The sequence below is a fragment of the Epinephelus lanceolatus genome, chromosome 4 (assembly GCF_041903045.1).
Source record: "Epinephelus lanceolatus isolate andai-2023 chromosome 4, ASM4190304v1, whole genome shotgun sequence".
NCBI lineage: Eukaryota > Metazoa > Chordata > Actinopteri > Perciformes > Serranidae > Epinephelus > Epinephelus lanceolatus.
The window spans coordinates 466,790-489,249 of NC_135737.1; the positions used below are offsets into that span (position 1 = coordinate 466,790).

General features: G+C 41.5%; 1 protein-coding gene across 4 annotated transcripts in view; it reads left to right on the top strand.

The window, feature by feature from the left end:
- nlrx1 (NLR family member X1) overlaps nucleotides 1-22,460 on the top strand; it is a 125,914-nt gene that overhangs the window by 31,852 nt on the left and 71,602 nt on the right. For 2 of the 4 annotated variants that reach the window (XM_078166818.1, XM_078166819.1), the window contains exons 1-2: nucleotides 11,260-11,407; nucleotides 16,596-16,989. In XM_078166818.1, coding sequence (XP_078022944.1) covers nucleotides 11,275-11,407; nucleotides 16,596-16,989 — 527 coding nt within the window. In that variant the 5' untranslated portion in view covers nucleotides 11,260-11,274. Of the gene's footprint in view, nucleotides 1-3,211; nucleotides 3,266-11,259; nucleotides 11,408-16,595; nucleotides 16,990-22,460 lie in introns of those variants that run through there. The other 2 variants (XM_033631404.2, XM_078166820.1) reach the window with 2 other exon arrangements.

Below are 22,460 nucleotides of genomic sequence, written 5' to 3' on the forward strand. Positions count from 1 at the left end.
TTCATGATATATACTGTTATGGGGCTAAGTAAGCAATCAACCCTGCAAATGAATACTTAAATGTTCTGTATATCTGTTAAGACAAAGTGAGTACAAACACAGAAGTTCTGCTCCCAACTATGCCCAACGTTGCAAATTTTCCTATTTCCCTAAAAACTTACTAAAATGTAAAAAAATTGAAAACTCTTTGATTTCTACATCAGAGGCCTCCTAAAACAATATCTGAGAGGTCAAAAAAAATGTGCTCATTTTTTTCTATATCTGGGTCTTACAGGGATAACTAATCACCCATCCTCTGCAGGTGGCTTTAAAAGCCTCCCAAACAGTGAAGATCGATGAGACAGAATCTAAATTAATCTCAAAAAATTCAGTAATCCTTTTTTCGATAGATTCAACAAACTTATTGCTATTTAATAGGGAATTATTCAGTCTCCACTGTTTGGTTTTGCATAAGTTGGGTGATGGGAAAAAGGAGACAGAGACAGGTGCATGGTCTGATAATACAATGCTATGTATCTGAGAATCAATAATATTATGAGTGTACTGATTGGATAGCAGTATATAATCAATTCTTGAGTAGGAATTGTGCACTCTGGAATAGTAGGTATACTCTTGTGCACCCTGGTTTATCAATCGCCAGGTATCAGATTCACCAAGTAAAGACTGTAATTCCTCCATTGCTGTCCCTGATATTCTATCAGAGGATGACAGGGGCCCTGGACAATCTAATGGTGTCCTCGCTAAGTTAAAGTCACCAGAAAGGCATATAGGTCCTTCCACCGCTTTAGAAATTATAGGGCCAAGAGCTGAGATAAAAGTTGCCTGATGAGTGTTGGGAGCTTATATGTTTACAAGAGTACATTTGGTGTTGTATAAGAAACCAGATACTATAATGTATCTACCATCCTTATCTCTTACGATATTGCTAGCTTTAAATGGGACTGTTTTAGCAACTAGAATACAGACTCGCTTGGCTCTACCTGAGCCAGGGGAGAAAAATACCTGTCCCACCCAATCCTGTTTCCTAAAAATTCTTTTTCTAAAATTCTATTCAAAATTTAACATTTTTCTACTAAATCATTAACAATTATGTTTCTAATATCTAGATGTCTTTTTTCAAAGTCCTAACAATTGTCTCCCACTCCTATAAGAATTCATTTTTCACAAAAACAGGGGTATTCTGTCCTTTTCCACTTTAAGTGGTGTCTAAATGCATTTTTCCTCTTCCTGATTTGACTGTATTTAAAATAATGATACTTTTTATTGTCTACTACTTTTTGATAACTGAAAAGAATGTAACTGTTTTTTGAATTGTACTTTTGAATTGTCTGTATTCTGTCTTTTTTAGTCTTTAAGATTATACTTGAATGGAAATTGAACCTTGATCTTATTGTGCTTTTTTCCTGTCTCACCTGTGTGGCAGTTTGTGTTGATTGACAGCCCCTCCCATGGCATGTGCCTGTAATTGAAGACACTCCCTCTCATCATAGATCTCACCTGTGTGTCCTATAAAATGTTTGGTAGCTGAGAGGCCGTTTACACGTCGCCGGCTATTTTCATAAACGGACATTTCACCATCTCCGTTTTCAAAAAGATCTTCGTTTACACTTACCTGTGTATATATACACAAGAGCATGCCAAACCTATAGGTGGCAGTGTAACGAGAGGCTCAAGTCTTCCATGTATCCATTGTCACCATAGCAACATAGGTCGCACTTTTGACACAGGCGCAAGTTCCGGCGCATACTGTGACGTCGGCTGCCTATAACTCCGTTTATCTCCGTTTATCTCAGTTTACATGCAAACGCGCAACCGGAGTTTTCCAAAATCTCCACTCTGGCCGGAGTTTTTAGAAAGACTCGTTTTCAGAGGAGAAATCTCCGTTTGCGTGTAAACGAAGGGCACAAACGAAGGAAGATGTCTCCGTTTATCAAAATCACCGTGTACGTGTAAACGGCCTCTCAGTGTCTTGTAAAACCCTGATGAAGACGGTCTAGTCGAAAAGTTGGTACTTGAATTAAAAAAAAATATTTTTGCATCGAGTCTTAGAGTGTGCGCCTGCTCCTCCAGTGTTTGGTTGATGTTGGCATGTGGTGGAATGTACAACACTGAGCTAACGACCAATGTAAACTCCCTCGGTACATGATAATGACGGCATCCGATCAAAGTTGCTCTTGATTTAGGTAACAGCTCATGGACACGATCTCCACATCTGACCTCCGCTGACTGTTGAAAATGAACAATGGGTGAGACCAGGATGGAAGGATCGAGCAAACTCTCTGTAAAAACCATGAATTTACAGACCTTATTGTGCCGTTAAAAAGCCATCCTGCTCCTGTGCTTATTCAGCTTATTATCCAGCACATTTGGTAGAAGAGTATTCAGAAGAGGGGGCCAGTCTTCACATTTCCTCAGTGTGACAAGGACCACGGCACAGGACCCTTGTGTCCTCCGTTTACCAGGAATGGCGTCAGGTGATGTCAACCATGAATATTCCCTGCTGTCCTATGATGGTGGTGAAAACGTGCAGAATCTGTTCTGTATGATACTGTATGATAGAGCTCGTATGGATGGTGCGCACCATTATTATCTGTATCATCTTCTTTACAGATCTGGCCAGTGGTTGTTGACCTATCTTTATCTTGACCAAAGAGTTGAGAGAGAGAACAGACTGACCAGTTGACAGTGACTATTCAAAAACTGACCCCTTTGTAGATTGCTAGCATAGAATCAAAACTCAAAAAATTAAAAAGTGAAATTTCTAATCTTAATTATTTCTTCACAAAATACAAACATGGTTTAGTTGAGAGAAAATGAAAACCTGTCCCTTTGGAAAGTGTTTCTTAGACATAATGCAAAGGCCAGGCATGCCAGTTATTGCATTCTCTACCTTTTTGATTGAAATTATTGAAGGCACCCCATGCAAAAAGTTATGCCTAAATTCCTTGAAATGGAATGCATAATGTGTATACTTAAAGTCTAACATCAGCCAGCAGTCTCCATTTTCCCTGCATTAGCTGGTGCATTGCTACATTTTTTGGTGTGTTACTGCCACCAATTGTCATCACCTCAGCGCTTGCTCTTGCAATGGGGACCTACTCACCAAAACATTGCTCCATAGTGTTACTAGTGGTTAAAAAACTCCACAGGGTACTTTGAAGTTCCTTTTTGCACACATTGTCTCACTTTGTATGCTGACTGTTTTTCACAGAACGCTCCGTGACATTCTGAGGCCACCGAACAGAAGGATGACCTCACTGCACAGGTTGGTGACATAATGGTTTTGATACTGACAGGATGGTTTTGATAGAGGCTAGAATGTTAGTTATGTCCTAACTGACTGATGTTCAATGATAGCGAAAATTGAAAATTTGAGCATATTGCAGACTGCTGACCACAGTCAGCCCTGATGTTGGGTGTGGTAGAGTGAGCACTTGTAAGGTGTCCTCTTCCTCACAGTGTGCTGTCATTTGAGTGTGATTGCCATACCATACTGCTGTGTTTTCCCATACATAGAAATCATTTAGAGTAGGAGCCACTCAAAAGTTCCCCTTCCCAGCCGGCTGTCAGCTGGCTGCCTGTCGAATCCCAGCCAAATCCCAGCCAAGTTCCAGCCGGCTGCCAGCCAGCTGCCGTGCTGGCTCTCCCCCCCTCCCTCTCCTATTTTAATCCTAAACACTCCCACTCGTTCAATTGCAGGGTATCGCCATGAGATGGTGCCTCTCTCACAAAAAAACAGCCTGCAGTCATTCAGTTTGTCAAACGTGGAAGTGTATCGTTTCTATAGCAACCTTTCCTCTTCGAATGTTAACTTCCATTGTTCGGATTGGCGGTCCTTCACCTTTTTTTTACAAGTCCCACCATTACGAAAATTCCTGCCTTTATTATTCGAAATGTCGGCCCTTCCTCTTTTTTCTAAAGGATCCGCCATTCCGAAGTTTGGATATTGTGGAATATGGCACAGCTACAGTGCTGCAGTGCAGACATTTCAGTCGCACACTGCGCGTCAGCAGCGGGCAGCAGTATAGAACTGGGCTTTTACTGATGCTGAAGGCTAGCTATTTACTTGATTAGACTTCTGTTTTCGTTAGGATATTATTTTTTTCGTTATTGTATAATTGTTTTCAGTTAATCAGTGAGATCACATCTTCAAAAAATGTCTGAAAGAAAAATAACCGAAAAGGTGTAATACTGAAGATTTCGTTTGTTTACAAGTTATTTTGAATTTGGAAACCTGTTTTGTTGACCTTTTTGTAATAAATTACGGAGCCCGGCAGTGGCCGTGAGAGGAAAAAACATACATCGTGCGCACGTTTTAATTAATTTGAATCCTCATTCATTCATTCATTCATCCAGTCATTCACTCTGGACTTGCTGCTTTGCATGGGATTGTTGTCAGCAAAAGGCAATTCACGAGGATATTGAGAGTTTTAGAGGATATTCTGTGTGTAAAACTGTGTGTAATATCTTATAATATTTGTGTTCTTGTGAAGAAACCCCGCTGGATCTGCTGCGCCTTCCCAGTTGAATTACGCACGGCACAGGCGCTCAGATGCGCATAAAAAACCCATGAATGAAGCAGCAGTCCTGTCCTTGTGTCCAGTGCACTGATGTCTAACGTTTAACGTTTGTTGAGCCGTCATCACGTTTAATTGGCACAGCTCTGACAGCCGAAATACACCGGGTACCAGCGCTACACGTCAATCGGCGGAGTAGTGCGGGTTTTTTTTTTTTTTTTTTAAACTTTTTAATTTTTTAATTTCAACTGAGGGTACAAAAATAATAAATTGATGGTAGCCTACTGCATGCTTTTGTACACTCGCAGAACCGTGGAGCTATTCCTCAAACAAATTTGCTACGAGCTGATTGGCAGTTGAAACAGGCAACTTGCCTTATGATCTAAAACCAGCCCTGGCAACTGCATGAAACGCATCTGTCAATAAGTCTCTTCAACGTCTTGAATAGAATCTTGTACAGTAGCCTAACTGTATAGATCTTGTCAATACACAGTGGGCCCTACGTTAAGACTTTACTTGTAGACTGAATAATAAGAGATTATAATCACAACTTTACAGGATTTGATAAGTAGCCGAAGTTTTCACATACAGTACAAAGACCCCTCTGTTTTGACAGCGGACAGTCTAGTCAAAATAAAAAAAAAAATAAAGCGGCCCGGCGCAGTTGTTTTTGCTATTTTGGGCAAGAGAATAAAAACAATTATTAAAGGGGATGCTGAGTAGTAAGATCCGTTGTGTAATTAAAAGGGATAATGCACATTCAGCCACACACTACGCTAACAGGCAGGGTCCCCTCTGGTTTACACGTAGGCTATTGAATGTTGTCGGCTCATGTCGGCTGCCGGAATGTGCGCCCTGTGAGCTGCCCTTCCCCCTCCAACGCCAGTATGATTTAGCATAACTATGCCATACCCTAACCTTTTGTTTGTGTTTGCGTACTGGGTTATTTGGAATTTCTACACTGAGGGCCGAATTCACAAAGAATGAACTGCGGCCGCTGATAGCACCTTGAATTGCACTTCACTTGCACCCGCAGTTTGCTCCGTCTTAACGTCCTGATTTGGCCCTGATTGCAATAAGCCACATGGCAAAGTATAAATGCTGGCTTTGCGCCAAGAACACCGTGGCAGAACAATGGCAGACTTTGTTTGGCAAAGTACTGAATACTGTATACCCTCATGTAGTGATGTCTGCTGGTGAGTCAGTCTAACAGTGTCGGATGGGTTGAGGCTGTGGATTTGACCACTTTATCACTATTCCCTCTCACTTGTAGCTGTTTTTTCGTTATCTTTTGAATTTAATATGAATTATGGAACCGTTTTTATTCACGTTTGTTTCCCCCGTTTCGTAAAATAAATTATTGAAAGTTACTTTTGAAGTGCGTTTTGAGAACGACCGCAGACTGTCACCTGTTCAACGCATCAATATCTTCGGATGCCATTAAAGTAATAATGATTATAATAATAATGTCAAAATATTATTTACGGACTGATTTAACAGACGATCATTGCTGCCACGATCACTGGAAAGTCTTGGCGAGAGGCTTCCACAGAGGAGCGCCCAGTTTGCACCAGCTTTAAACACGTTATTTACTTCACCGAGACAGCACCGAGACACAATCTGCTTGGCAGCGCAGTTAGTGGAGCATTTCACCCTCTGCGTGTGCTTTGTGATTTTGACGGGATCTGTTTGCTCCATTTTTACCAGTTTAGCGGCCGCAAAAGCCACGCAATCCTTTTGTGAATTCGGCCCTGAGTCTTTTAAGGCTGATGAGCAGCCTTCGTTTCCTGTCAGATTGCGTGTGACTCGTTCATCCAAACTTGGTCGGGATTTGTAGAGGACATGTATATGCTGCTCACTATAAAACGTGGTTACTATAAATAAATGCATCTCTGTGCAGAGAGGGAAATATGTGCTGCCTGCGTCTGAGCAGGAAGCTACAGTAGAGATGCGCGTCCTGGCTGACGCACGGCTGTCTCGCCATACGGATCATTTTGGATTTATTTTGAGACATCTGATATTGATGCCTCCACCCTTTTTTTTTAAAGATAGATTTTTGGGCATTTTCAGCCTGTAATGGATAGGACAGACAAGTGTGAGGGGGGAGAGAGAGAGGGAGTGACATGCAGCAAAGGGCCACAGGCTGGAGTCGAACCCGGGCCGCTGCGGCAACAGCCTTGTACATGGGGTGCCTGCTCTACCACTAAGCCACCGACGCCCCATTGCTGGTGCATTCATTAAATAACATTTTTGCCAGCCGTGACACACCGCGACGCCTGGTATTGTTTTACTAACATGAGTCATCCTCAGACAATACAATACTACTAAAAAGTAAACCAATAATAACAATAATGAATTAAGCAAAAACAATATTAAAATTATATTGAAATTTTAAAATCTATTTACAGAGTGGAATGGTAGCCTAATAGATAACTTAGATACAATTTATTATTGTTTAGACACTTTATTATTGCTTAGATACTATTTAGCCTATTATTGTATTTACTTTTAGCATGCTCTACTTTTATATCTACTGTAGGCTTTATGTTTTAATTTATTTAATAACGAATTTATTTTATGTTAGGCCTACATCTTAATATTTTATGTCATTTATCATAGTTTAGTTCTTTACTCCAGTGTTTCCTCAGTGGGAGCCGTGTGCGCTGGGGCGGCCGCTTGTTCTGTGGCGCTGGCTTGGGGTCCGCTCTCCCCTGGTGGAGTGGAGGGTGGCCGGGTTGCCGGGGGCGGACGGCTCCATGTGATGGTGTTTCCTCTCTGATTCTTCCGTGCTCAGCCTTATTTTTCTCTTCTTATTTATTTATTTATCAGTGGCGTTTGGATTCAGTTATGACAGACGGACGGCAATCTGAAATGGAATGAAGCCCACAGACGGCAGACAGCAGCTACAAAACAGTAGTGGAACGCGCCCCATCCGCCCACAGCACAATGCTCTTAAAGCCCTACGCTATCTGCTGGCAAAATACATTTATTTTATTTTATGGCCTTGACATTAACCTGTCATATTGTTGAGTTATCAAGGACACTTCCGTGTTTTTGTGTGTATACAGGAATGTTAAAGATATCATTGAGGAAAACGAGGTTGACGTGACGTTATTTAATCAGGGAATCCGTGTGGACACGACGGGAGATGATCCTAATTGACTTTACATTGGCATTGTTTCCGTGGTACCGGCACGTAATTTTAACTCATGACGTGCTGCCACCGGAATGTGGTGTTAAGAGGTCGTGGTCATTTCACGTATTTCTGTGAGATCAGGTTGTTTCACCTTGTGAGTGAGTGAGTGTGTGTGTGTGTCATCGTGGCAAAGTGTGGTCCACGGCTGCCTTTTACGCACAGAACACACATAACCATTATGCCATGTCTTAGTGGGACTGTCCAGTGATTTCAGGCTTTTAAATTTTCAGGCTCTCAGATCTCAGGCTGTATAGTAACTAATGCCGAAAACTAAGTAGTGAACCAACTGTATATAGGTGCAAGGTGGCAACGCGTCTCCCTGCTCCAGCTGCAGGTAGCTCGTACGGATCAATGTTATTTATTTCTTGGATCTTCTCCAAATACCTCAGTTTGAATCATGATAACACGGCAAAAAAGTCACACAAAGCACGGTAAATGAGATGGAGTTTAATTACAGTGGGGTAGCCTAATTAACGGGAAACACAGGAACAAGTATAGGTTTTGAAAGATAAAAAGAGAGCGTCCTCTTGGCTTTTCACATGGTAATATTATTTTTAAAAATATGGGTTGCATACAGTAGTTGTAATTCGACCTAGTCATAAAATGCTACTAGGCTAAATAGAGGCTCCGTGGAGCCATGGACCAGTTGATAAGCCGTCTTTCCCAAATCTGCAGATATTACAGTATTTTGGTGATAATCACTGCTCCTCCCCGTGGACAAATGAAGCATTGCAACTGGTTTTCACACAGGTCTCTAGGGGCGTTACAAGTCAGGGCTGCATTTCCTACGTCATTGCAGGGGATTAAATTAACTTCACGGAGCAGGCGGCAAGCTTGCACGGAGCCGTCACGAATCTGCCGGGGACCTGCCGGGGACCTGCTGAGGTTCAGCCATGGCAATAGGGGAACTTTTGAATGGCTCCTACTGTAAGCAGGCTGCCCAGATATATTAACAGCAGCTGAAGTGTACTTGGCGACCCATTTCAGCATTCTTTTGCTGAGCAGCGAACAGCAGAGAGACGCAGTTAGACAATAGTTGGTGAACATAGTGGAGCATTAGCAGCTATTTCCCTCAGTTGCTGGCAGAGACCAAAAACAGAGCTAAAAGAGGTAGAATGTTGGACTCCAGGTGGACATAAACATCATTACAAATGACTGATCATATTGCTCTGTCTGCTGGATTTGGAAATGAGCAACTGGTCACATTCAAAATTACAACTTTACAAGGTAATAATATAATAGTGTTGTGTTTTCAGCTTGTTGAGCTGCCCATAAATGACCAAAAAGAAATCATTAATATACAGTACAGGCCAAAAGTTTGGACACACCTTCTCATTCAATGCGTTTTCTTTATTTTCATGACTATTTACATTGTAGATTCTCACTGAAGGCATCAAAACTATGAATGAACACATGTGGAGTTATGTACTTAACAAAAAAAGGTGAAATAACTGAAAACACGTTTTATATTCTACTTTCTTCAAAATAGCCACCCTTTGCTCTGATTTACTGCTTTGCACACTCTTGGCATTCTCTCCATGAGCTTCAAGAGGTAGTCACCTGAAATGGTTTCCACTTCACAGGTGTGCCTTATCAGAGTTAATTAGTGGAATTTCTTGCTTTATCAATGGGGTTGGGACCATCAGTTGTGTTGTGCAGAAGTCAGGTTAATACACAGCCGACAGCCCTATTGGACAACTGTTAAAATTCATATTATGGCAAGAACCAATCAGCTAACTAAAGAAAAACGAGTGGCCATCATTACTTTAAGAAATGAAGGTCAGTCAGTCTGGAAAATTGCAAAAACTTTAAATGTGTCCCCAAGTGGAGTCGCAAAAACCATCAAGCGCTACAACGAAACTGGCACACATGAGGACCGACCCAGGAAAGGAAGACCAAGAGTCACCTCTGCTTCTGAGGATAAGTTCATCCGAGTCACCAGCCTCAGAAATCGCAAGTTAACAGCAGCTCAGATCAGAGACCAGATGAATGCCACACAGAGTTCTAGCAGCAGACCCATCTCTAGAACAACTGTTGAGAGGAGACTGCGCCAATCAGGCCTTCATGGTCAAATAGCTGCTAGGAAACCACTGCTAAGGAGAGGCAACAAACAGAAGAGATTTGTTTGGGCCAAGAAACACAAGGAATGGACATTAGACCAGTGGAAATCTGTGCTTTGGTTTGATGAGTCCAAATTTGAGATCTTTGGTTCCAACCGCCGTGTCTTTGTGAGACGCAGAAAAGGTGAACGGATGGATTCCACATGCCTGGTTCCCACTGTGAAGCATGGAGGAGGAGGTGTGATGGTGTGGGGGTGTTTTGCTGGTGACACTGTTGGGGATTTATTCAAAATTGAAGGCACACTGAACCAGCATGGCTACCACAGCATCCTGCAGCGACATGCCATCCCATCCGGTTTGCGTTTAGTTGGACGATCATTTATTTTTCAACAGGACAATGACCCCAAACACACCTCCAGGCTGTGTAAGGGCTATTTGACCAAGAAGGAGAGTGATGGAGTGCTGCGGCAGATGACCTGGCCTCCACAGTCACCGGACCTGAACCCAATCGAGATGGTTTGGGGTGAGCTGGACCGCAGAGTGAAGGCAAAGGGGCCAACAAGTGCTAAACACCTCTGGGAACTCCTTCAAGACTGTTGGAAAACCATTTCAGGTGACTACCTCTTGAAGCTCATTGAGAGAATGCCAAGAGTGTGCAAAGCAGTAATCAGAGCAAAGGGTGGCTATTTTGAAGAAACTAGAATATAAAACATGTTTTCAGTTATTTCACCTTTTTTTGTTAAGTACATAACTCCACATGTGTTCATTCATAGTTTTGATGCCTTCAGTGAGAATCTACAATGTAAATAGTCATGAAAATAAAGAAAACGCATTGAATGAGAAGGTGTGTCCAAACTTTTGGCCTGTACTGTAGCTTCATGTAAATGATAAAATGCTCTGGCTAATTCAAATCAAAAATCAAAATGGAAGAAGGACGAGGAGTTTAGGTGTAGGTTAATAGGTGGTGTGTTCACATTCTCTAAAAGTTCGTCTACCACAAAACTGCTGTTGTTGTCACCGTCACTCCTGCATAATAAGAGGTATTACAAAAAATACGCTTACTTAGTTAAAGTAAAGAATATGAGCTGGTTCCTTCTGGGAAAGAACCATTCATTATATTACTTAATAGTCACACTTCTTTAGAATGCCCCTATACTCCTACTTGACATATACAGTACATGTCATGCAGTCTGGAGCTCCCTGTGTGTGAATATCTCAAAACAGCATGAGACAAGTCTCAGTTAAATTAAGAGGTGTAATTTTGTGTGCTTATAAAACCTGTCAATGCATTGTAGGTATGTCAGTACTTCAGTACCTGCTACAACCTGCAAACAGCCTAATAGCTGCTGTTCTCTGCCAATACACCAGCATGTGAGGCAGATCTAGGATCAGTTTTTAATAAAGTTGGTTGTTGACTGTGGGATTGAAATAACCTTTCTAGCTTGTCTCTGTGGATTTGCATGCTATAAAGACTGTGAATAAGCCAACTGAACCAACCGGTATGATATGTTATGTTTCCAGACAGCTGAGCCAGCTGCTCGGAGCATGGAGGTGGAAGAGGAGGGTGGAGGTTTCTCTGTACCCAGCCTCGGGCTTTCACTGCAGGACCTTCTGCTCCACCACCTCAGGACCAGGTGCACAACTCAATTCAAAGCTTTATTGCTATTTGATAATCAAGACAACATAGTGCTTCCTTCATACAGCTACAGCAGTAAAAAGCTGTCTTCACTGTGAAAATACAGAATGTTGTATTTAACACTTAAGTTTCATTACAGTTGAATTCACTGTAGCTTTAGTGATTGGTCAAAGGTTGCAGGACGGTGGTATATGAGACCACAGAGTACTATAAGTAACAGTTGTTGTAACAGCAGCAGTGGTAGAAACATTGAGCACGGTTACATGCGCACAATAATCAGAACTGGGAATAATCAGGTAATGGTAATAATCTGATTTGACGTGTTTACGTGCACTTCAATAATCTGATAATCAGAAAAACCTGGTTTACATGATTCAGTCCTTCAGTTGGATTTCTTCTCAAGTACATGACATAAAACTCAAACTTCCTGTTACAGTAGGTACTCATATCCTTGAAAAACCTCAAAGTATGCAAGTCATATATTTGCAAAATAAAGCACTCATCATGCTGACAGCTTATATTCTTACAGTACTGTTTGTTTTTATCATTAACAAATACATGTGAGAGCATTCTAATATGTAGTTTAATGTGGAGCCAATTTTACATACTTTGGGTAGATTCAGAGTAAAAGTACTGCAAAGTGCAATATACAAGTGTATTGTATATAAACTTGTCACACAAAGTGCATAACATATAAGTAAGATAAAATAAAAGTGACAATTTAAACACTGAGAATATAAAAATATATTATTTTGTGTTAAATCTTTATCTGAAAGGAAACAAAAGCTGTCAGATTAACATAGTGGAGTAGAAAGTACAATATTTCCCTCTAAAATGTAGTAGAGTGGGAGTATAAAATAGCAAAATCCGAAAGAAACCAGATTAAAGGGTATGCATGCACCGAATAATCTGACTATTGGGGAAAAAACTAGGTGTGTTTATCTGATTTCTCATGATCAGATAATGGCTTTTATCTGATAAAGCCTATCGGATTATGCTGTTTACATGACCACTTGAATAATCAGGTAACTCCAGAAATCAGATGATTGGTTTATTAGTGTGCATGTAAACGCGCTCAGTGTGTGTTGAGGGGCTCTCCAACAATTTAGTATTCCACTTTCATAAAGTTGGGAGAACAGTGAGAGACAGATTAAAAAAGAATCTATGCAGCAGAGGCAGAGATCGTTTTTGTTCCTGGTATGAGTCAGGCTCCAACCACACTGAATCTTTCCCATGAGATGTCTTTGAGACTCTTCCTGCCTGGTAAATATCCACCATCAAACGCCACACCTCCATTTATTTAAAGCAAGCTTTTTGTCTCAAAAATTGCAGCTGCAGGCTACCGGTAAGCTATACTGTTTTATCTTTGATGTGTTGTTTTTTTGTGACAGTCTGAGTCAGGATGCACAATACCAGTACGCAGAAACAGAAAGGTTCTGTTTTTACAAGTGGGTCCCTGTTTTGTTACGTTTTAAACATTAATCCAGTATTGCTGCACATTTGTTCCAAGTGGTAGTTTAACTTAGTTTACTTTAATGTAATTTAATTTGACTTAATTTAATTTAATTTAACTTAACTTAACTTATTTTAAATCAAGTATTAAGTCGTAAGTTTGCTCTTTCTGACAAAATCAGCAGGTTGTCAACAGACTTTTTCTGCATTGCCTCATTTGACTGCTGCTCCCTCCCTGCTGTTTGTTCCTCTCCTCCCACCTGTGCACTGTGCACTCTGTGCTAGACAACAAAATACCATACCTTGGCGGTTTTCACAGGTGGCGCTCTGCTTGCACTGCTAATTACACCACCATTAAAATAGGGCCGTAAAAATCGAAAGAACGACCTCCACCAATAACACCAAGGTTGGTTTGTTGATATGAAATCCTCTCTGGGTATAATTTATAGTTGTAGCTACATTAGTAGAAAGTGTGGTAATATTAACATTATTAAAAACAGGAGCAGTATGTCTGGTCTAATCATCAGTAGTAGGTGTTAAGTCTTGTTGTTGAGTCTCAAGTGTTTTCTAGTGATTTGCAGGGCGATCTCTAGTGGTTGCTAATGTTTTGTCAAAGGGTCTTCATTCATTACCCTTAGTAAGGGTGTTTTGTGTTGGCGAGGGCCTAGATTCTCAAACTATGGTGGTACGTGAGCTCCCTCTAGTGGTCATAAATATATATATTTTTTAATTAAGTTAATTTGAAAACATACAATATTATCAAATATCAAATAATATTATCAAAGTACAACAGAGTTTAATGTACACGTAGGCATCAGCACATCAACTCAATGAGTCATCCTCCGGAGCAAGACTGGAATTTCTTTGTCTGTGCACTCGCTTTTATTGTGAAGATTTCTGCTGAGTCGTCTTTTTTCTTTAACCCTACCCACTTGGGGCTGAACATAATGGTGTCACATTTCTGCTGAGTCTCCACTTTTTTCTTTCATCCTACCCACTTGGGCTGAACTTAACGGTGTCGCAGCTTCTCCGTTCTTCCCTTGAAGCCAGCCTATCTACTTGCACTCGTAATGCTTTCCTGGGCAGTCTAGGCCTGCCTCTTCTTACCAGAGTCATATCAGGACAAGCTGGAATTCCCCTAACTTTCCACCAATGTTTCTGAGCCCATCCTCATGCTATTTTTACAAGATGATGCACAGTGAATCCTAGGTACTTCTCCACCACAATGCTTAAGTGCTCAATGAGTGTATGTGTGTGTCATAGGAATACATGAAATAATAAACCAGCGTGTGACTTGTCAGTGCAGAGTACATTGCTTCAACACGTATCTTTAAAGGTCAACTTAAAGGTACAGTATAAACACTACAGTAAATCAGTACATTACACTACACTTAGAATGACAATACATAAAACATGATAAATTCATATTTGTCTTTCCTTCATTTTTGTCTCTACTATGTAGAGAGTACTATGTGCACTTTGCGCATGCTTGAGACACAATTCTTTACGAGTTGAAGTGTGCCTGGATATATAAACAGAGGTAAAAATGTAGAGACTGAAGATGAGTGGTTCAAGAACACTACAATCGTGGCTCCAAACTGGAACTATCACAAAGAGGACTGCTTTTCAGGAGGAGAATATTTGGAGCAGATGTGTTGAAAATGAAGTGGAGGACGACAGTAAACCGAGCACAAATGCTAGCGGCTACTCAAGAGGCGCAAGTGAAATGTCCACAGCACCTACTAGCATCATGCGGTATCTCAAATTTGGATTTAGCTGGCTGAAAGTAATACTATTATAATTTTGGCTGTTGTGGTACAATATGTTGAAAGTATATATTAATATCTGATAGTGTACATATGTGACCATAATCATATGTGTATAATAACGGTAGAAGTATGACTAATGATAACAGCAGCAGCAGGAGGCATCTGGCAGGACCACGGCAGCAGCACAATCACACACGTCACACCATCCAGGCACCGCTGCAATATACAATAATGTTAGCTAAATGATGACTAATTAATAGATGCCAATGTATCAAGTTAAGCTAGTTAACAAGAATACTAATTGTTATTGTTACCTATGTTAAATCGCTTGCTAGCTAGTTTCATGCTAGGAATAAACCCACTCCTCCTTTATAAGAACTTGTGCTCACTATAGCTTTGCACATATTTTTTTTAATCTTTATTGCCACAATAGAAAGAGCAGGGTCAGGGAGGAGACAGTGGACCAGAGGCAAGCAAGGATGATCATGCAGGGTCTTCACAGGTGAGAAGAGAATATAACTGGCTGAGAAAAATATGTAGAGCATAAAAGTGACTTTGCGATCAATTTCCACAGCTATGTCACCACTACTATTCTTAATCCTATTATAAATTTTGCTTTGCACATTTATTATCTATATTATTACAATAGATAGAAGAGGGACAGGGAGAAACCAGGCAGGTATCAGGACAAGGACCTGACAGCAGCACCAATTATCAACCCAAGGCTTCACATGTAAGGACAAATTATAACTGGCTAAGGAAATGTCTATAGTATAAAAGTGACTCTAAGATTAATTTTCAGTTTTCAATTTCAGAACTACTCTTATTTATACTCTAAAATGTTTTTCAAGTCATTAATCGCCATGACAACGGCTTCAGGCACAGACACACACACAGCCCTCTGTGTGTGCGTGTCTCACAATCTTTAAAGGACAGATTGCAGCAGCAGAATCTCCATTTGAAACAGCATCTACACATTATATATCAGTGTTTTCCGTCTTCCACATACTACTACAGCCTTTATTACTGATAATACTGTTGCTACTTTTGTGAATATGACTGTTAAATACTATTGTAACGTACTGTAATATAAAGTCCCTCTATTGCCAAAAATGACCTTGCATACCCTTGACATTGCTTGTTTTCTCGACATTATGACTCTTACGAATAATTTGCACTGTCTGCATGAGCTGGAGGCCGAAACGGGCACAAGTGCGAGGTCCTGGCCAATGCTGCTCGCAGCTTTAATTTTCTGTGTGTTTGAGAGATAAAGAGGTGCTGAACCTTGCAGTGTGGCTGTGGTGGGAAATAATCAACAATAAATAATCCACATATTAGAAATAAACATGTCTCCTGTGTGAACTGTCCGTAGCTAATAAGGTAAGGCTCCGCCACTGTATGTTTAGGCTGGTCATAATGGTGGTACTTGGAGAGCTCAATTTTTTCTCAGCCACCAATTTTTTCTCACCACCCGTTACATTTAAAACAAGATTCTGACTTTGACTCTCACATCCAATGCAGAATGATCCGGTATTATACAGGATGGGTGGCAACCTATTCCTCTCTGTAGGTAGGCGATGGAAACTGTACCACTGGTAACAGAAATGATCTCTTTCTGTTCTGGGTGCATGTTCGACATGAAGCTTTAAATTAAGCGTAGTCTGGTTGTTAGTACAGCACAACAAGTTACTTTCCCAAAGCTCTGCAAGGGCATTTTAGAAAATGCTAATTTAATGTTAGTTAAATATTGGTTAAAAACAAAACAGTATATGCTAAACTGAAGACAAACTGCTCTCAGAAGAGCTGCCATTCTCAGTTTGCTGCTATCATTAGCCAGTGGAACAGCCTTTGAGACAAACTATCTTACTGCTATTTCTGATGATGTTGTATGTCTGAGAAAATAACCTTGACGATGTCTTAGTGATGCCAGGAAAGTGTACATACACCTCTCTTTCTCTCTCACAGAAAATCCTGTAGAGATCCACAAGAGAAAGCTCTTCCTGTGGTTCAGCCACCTTCCTCAGGAGGAGAAACAGTTTGGTGGTTACTTCAGCCCAGAGACCATGCATGTGGATCCACTGATCCTGGAAAGAAATGCTGAGGAAAGGGCAGTACTGCTCAGTTCCCCTCTCCAAACCCACACTTCATCCAGCCATTCTGTGACTGTGGAACAGCTGTTTGAGCCCACAAATGCCAGCAGTGAGGGCCGGGGGCTCAATGTGGTGCTGTATGGGGCTGTGGGAACAGGAAAAAGTACCGTGGTACGAAAGCTGGTGCTGAATTGGTGCAGTGGGACCGCCCTGACCCACTTCAAGCTGCTGGTTCCTTTCTCTTGTGAGGACCTAGGCCAACTGTCAAAGTAAGATATCTTTCTGTTGTAAGTGGCATTTTTCACAGTTGTCTCACACGTCAAATATCCTGAATTTGGAATCATAATGTTTTAGACATTTCCCCCAGCATCACAGCAAATCAACACATTCTAATTATACGACTAGAAGGGTACTTGGAGAGTGCAGACCTCTGCGAAGGCCAGTAGTCCTCTGTCAGACCTATTCTGGGCCCGAGCTAGAAGAAGGAAGTGAAGTGTGTACCCAGGAGACAATCATGAGGATACAATAACATGCATTCATTAGTTTGAATAAGCCATACGACCTCCACCAATAACACCAAGGTAAGTATTACAAGCTAATATTTCCATATAACTGTAGCTTATAAAGGTAGATCACCTAAATGTGAAGCAGCAAATAACTTAGGTACTAAACTTATGAATTTGCTAACGTTAGCTAACGCTAGCTACTTATGCTAATGTCGTACAGAGAAACAATAGCTTATGTTAGCAGACTCATAAGGTTAGTACAGAGGATATTAGCCACCTAATGTTACTTTACCTAACTGTATAAGTTAGAGTCATATGGAAATATTAAGGTTATATGGTTTACCTCAGTGTCATTGGTCTAGGTTGTGTGGCACAGGTTATGTTGCATCAAAGTTAACCCTTTTCACTCTGTGATACAGTGGCATCTTAACATATATTACATCATTTATTTATTAATGATAACCATGACAGCATGATGAACAATACATATGTATCATTAACATAACAAAGGGCTGGGTTAAAATAATCGATTTATCCGATTCAAATCGGTCTTCACTGGAATGACCCAATATCAATTCGTAAAATCCAAGATCGATCTTTTAATATATTTTTCCCATGGATGTGTGAAGCTTTAACCACGTTAATCTCACCGGTAGTAAATGAGCCGCAGCGCTAAGTAATGAACAACCGTTGTATTGAGAAGCTCGGACGTTACCTGCTCTTTTATCTGTAACTGTTAGCTTACTTTTTTACATTTGGGTGTGATTTATTATCATGCTGCAGCGCCTCCTCCTAATGTATATGCGTCCTGGCTGCTGCGCCACTTTCACGCACACACACAAGCTATGTTTCCATCTGAAAGTGATTTGAATCATTGGGAAATGAGTTTGAGAATAAAGACGAAATATTACGAGAAAAAACTTAGGGTTAGGGTTGGGGGGTTAGTGGCCAACAGGAGCTGGCCACTACCGTGGTGCTGAAACTAAATCAATCGATGTCAGGCATGTCGATCACCCACCACTTCATCAGCGCATGTCACACACAGCCTACTTATTTTTTGTCTTATTATTATTTTTCTTCCGCCAGATTTTGTTGCGTAACTTGTGCCACAGCTCTGAGCGCACACAGGGTCTTCATAAAACATAGATTCAAGATTCAATATGCACAGTAAGGACACGCGTTTCCCTGCAGAATGAAATTCGTTCTTTTCTGTCACCAATTAATGCCAAACAATATAAATCTGAAGTATAAAATAGACCAAAATATATACGGTGCGCACTGTTTTAACATCTCCTTGCTTAGGCTAGTGTAATATTAATGTGCGTGCCGCGTCTGGATCTGTGAGCATTTGGTGGCTAAGAAGAGTGTTAAGAGTGGGTCAGCTCAATCTTACAACTCCTTAGTGAAAGAAACAAGCGTTAGTTAGGGGACAAGAGCCAAGGGTCACAAAGACTCATGTATGTTAAAAGTTACTAACAACCGGTGTATTTACTGTAGGTTATGTGTCCAGGGTCCTTTGCCTGTGGAACAAGTAACATGACCACTAACTTGTCCCCAAACGAACACTGTTAGGCCTGTGTGTTTCACCAATGTTCTTTATGTATTATGAAGAATGTCAGACTGTCCAATCAGTGGCAGAGCTGGGCCCGGAATCACAAACAGCGCATTTCGACTGACACAGAATCAAATTGTCAGAACACCGGCACGGTGCCGGTTCCCGTACCTAATTAAGTAGGCTACTTACAACGGCATGAAAGACAATCTGACATTCTGATTGTTGTTGGTTATTTCCTTAAAAACTACGACTTTATTCTCGTAATATTATGACTTTAATCTCATTAAATTACGACTTTAATCTCATAATATTTCGACTTTATTCTCGTAATATTATGACTTTTTCTCAGTTATGACTTTATTCTCAAAATATTACGAGTTTTTTCTCGTAATATTTCGATTTAATTCTCGAAATCTCCGATTTTTTTTTTCTTCAATGTGGCCCTCCGTCATAGCTGAAAGCCTATTTGTTAATGAGTCTGTGTCAATGTGATTTGTGTTGCAAACAGTCTGGATTAGTGCAGAGATTGTTTAGTTGTGTGCAAGAATCTGTTCGTGAGCAGTATTAGCACACTAAACACTGACAGCATTAAATCAAATACAACAAGTTAAACAGTCTTGGGGGCGGCAGTAGCTCAGTCCATAGGGACTTGGGTTGGGAACCGGAGGGTCGCCAGTTCAAGTCCCCGTCCGGACCAAAATATGGAGTGTGGACTGGTAGCTGGAGAGGTGCAAGTTCACCTTCTGGGCACTGCCGAGGTGCCCCTGAGCAAGCCCCCAACCGCTCGGAGCGCCTGTCATGGGCAGCCCACTCTGACATCTCTCCACTTAGTGCATGTATAGGTCCTGTTTGTGCATGTGTGTTTTCGGACCTGTGTGTAATTGACAAACAGAGTGAAAAATTGAATTTCCCCTTGGGGATTAATAAAGTATATAAAATTTTAAAAAATTTAATTACATAAAAAAAATCGCTTAGCCTGTAAAGCTGTGATAAAGATATGCCTAATTGTTACTTTACCTATCCTTGAGTGGATGGGAGAAAGAGTCACTTGGTGGTGTACTGCTTTGTTAGCCGGCAAAAGAAGGCTGGTAAGAGCTGTGGTTCCAGCTGCAGTCTTTGCTGTGTCCTTGTTCCCAAGGTTCTGATCCGAGGCACTGGGCGCTAACTCACTTAGTTCCTTGTTGCTGGAAAGCTAGTTGCAAACCTTGTGCTTGCAAGTCCAACTTCTTTGGTTCAGGTTTGCCTCAGCCTTGAGCGTGGGCAAGACGGAAAAAGGTCCAGCAGGAAAAAGGTGTGGGGTGCTCCGCAGTTCCCGAGTAAGAGAGATTTGTCTGAAGGGAGCAGACCTTCTACAGATGCCTGTGACATCACAAAGTCACATGTCACTGTAAAAGTCCTGTCCAATCAAGTTGTCCTGTCCAATCAAGCTGTGGCACTGAGGTGTGAGGCGAGACATCCTGGAGTTGGGTGTCAAATAGCTGTCTTTGTTTGAGAATGAAGAGCATGCAGAGAAGGAACCTTTAAATGTCCAGTGTAGATTTTACCAAATGACAAAACATCTGTGGTCCTGTGAATCCCAACATTGGTATGAGTTCTTCTGGGTCATCGTGTACAGTTGCTTCGCTTTCAGGACTCTCTCCGGCAGCCATTCTTGCCTCTGAACTTTTCTCTATGCTCTTGCTCTCGCCGGCTCTAGCACGCCTGTGGTGTACAGCAGTGAAATGGGTCCCCGCTAAAACACTTTGCCGCCACGTACGTTCCGGACGTTTTTTTGGCTATTGCGGTATATGAAAAATTCATATCATAATGAAAATAAATACCGGTTTTCAGTACGAACCGGTATAGCGCACAGCCCTAAGTGAGGATGAACTGGGAACGTCTGGCTGAGGCCCCTGTCTGTGAGGTCTTCAACTCCCACATTTGGAGGAATTTCTCATGCATCCAAGGGGAGGTTGGGGACATGGAATCCGAGTGATGCATGTTCAAAGTTTCCATTGCTGAAATGGCTGCTAGGAGCTGTGGTCAGAACCCGCTGGTGGACACCAGCAGTGAGTAAGACCGTCAGGCTGAAGAAGGAGGCCTTTCGGGTCTTGCTGGCCCAGGGGTCACCTGAAGCAGCAAACAGGTACCAGTTGGCCAGGAGGGCTGCAGCTGTGGTGGTTGCTGAAGCCAAAACCCAGGTGTGGGAGGGGTTTGGGGAGGTTAAGGACTTTTGGTTGGTCTCAAGGAAGTTCTGGCAGACCATTAGACACCTCAGGAAGGGAAAGCAGGGTTTGTCTCAGGCTGTGCTCAGCAGAGAAAGTGAACTGCTGTTCCGAACTGGGAATATCGTCGACTGATGGAAGGAGCACTTTGAAGAACTCCTGAACCCGGTCGTCACGTCCACCGTGGAAGAGTCAGAGCCTGACAACTCGGGGAAACTCTCGCCCATATCCCTGGCAGAAGTTGCTGAGGTCGTCAAAGATCTCCCCAGTGGCAAACTGCCATGTGTGGATGAGATTCGCCCTGAGATGCTGAAGGCTCTGGACTAGGGATGTCACAATACCAAAAATTCAGTAGTGGTTGCCGATACTAGGGTTGGGAATCTCTATGTGATAGACGATTCGATACAAAAACGATATATTTTTAATACAGAACGATTCGATACGATTTGATACAGTGTAGGAACGATATGATTAGATACAGTGTAGGAACGTTATGATTCGATACGATTTGATGCGATTCTATGGTTAACATTTGTTGATGTAGACATTAATCATATATTATAAAATAAAGAAGCCAATTCTATAAAAGTGACATTCTTATAATATTTTCAAATTTGTAAAAGACCACATCCCCAAGCATTGTTGCTGTATGGCACTGGCAAAAATAAAATAAAAAGACAAACAACAACAAAATCATACATTGTCTGTGTTTTTCTATGTATCTTATATGGACTTGAGTCTGGAATGAAGTTTATCATAACGCTGTACAATATAAACATAAAGCAGAATAAAATAATAACATGCAATGTAGGGGCAGAATCTGACTGATAACATGGACTGTGATGACTAGCAGCTTATCACTGACAGCATGTCAGACTATTTCTCTGTGTTTGCTACACTCTGTGTTTGTCATTTATAAAAAGATAAATCACTTTTCTATAATACATCAATGATATTTCAATGGAATAAATTACTTATTGACTTATTCATACTTCAAAAACAGCATCAATAAGTGATTAACATAGGGGGGATCAAAATAAAATAAATAAATAAAATAAAAATCAACCAGCCACCCTCCTCCCCTGACAAGTAAACAGTCCCTAAAGTGCGGTGAGGTTTGTGGAAATGTGAACGGCTCGTTTCTCCTCTGACACGTCACATACCTGTGTGCCGCCACAGCTCGGCTGTTCAGGTATTTTTGGGCAGTCATGACATCGACGAAGACTTCTTGGACCTGGAGCCAGGCTTCTCGGTCGCCGGTAAGCCGTTATCTTGTGCCACGGAGCACTATGGCCGCCGTATTTGACAGGAATACGTATTTCTGTCTGTGTCTGTGACCCCCGTTCAACCCACAACTGGCAGGATTCGCCTTTACGGCTGGGCTCCACCGGCTGCAAACGTAAGCGTCATGTCAGCGTAGCGTCGCGGCGTATTCATTTGGGCTCCACTGACTGCGTACTGAAGCGACACGTAGA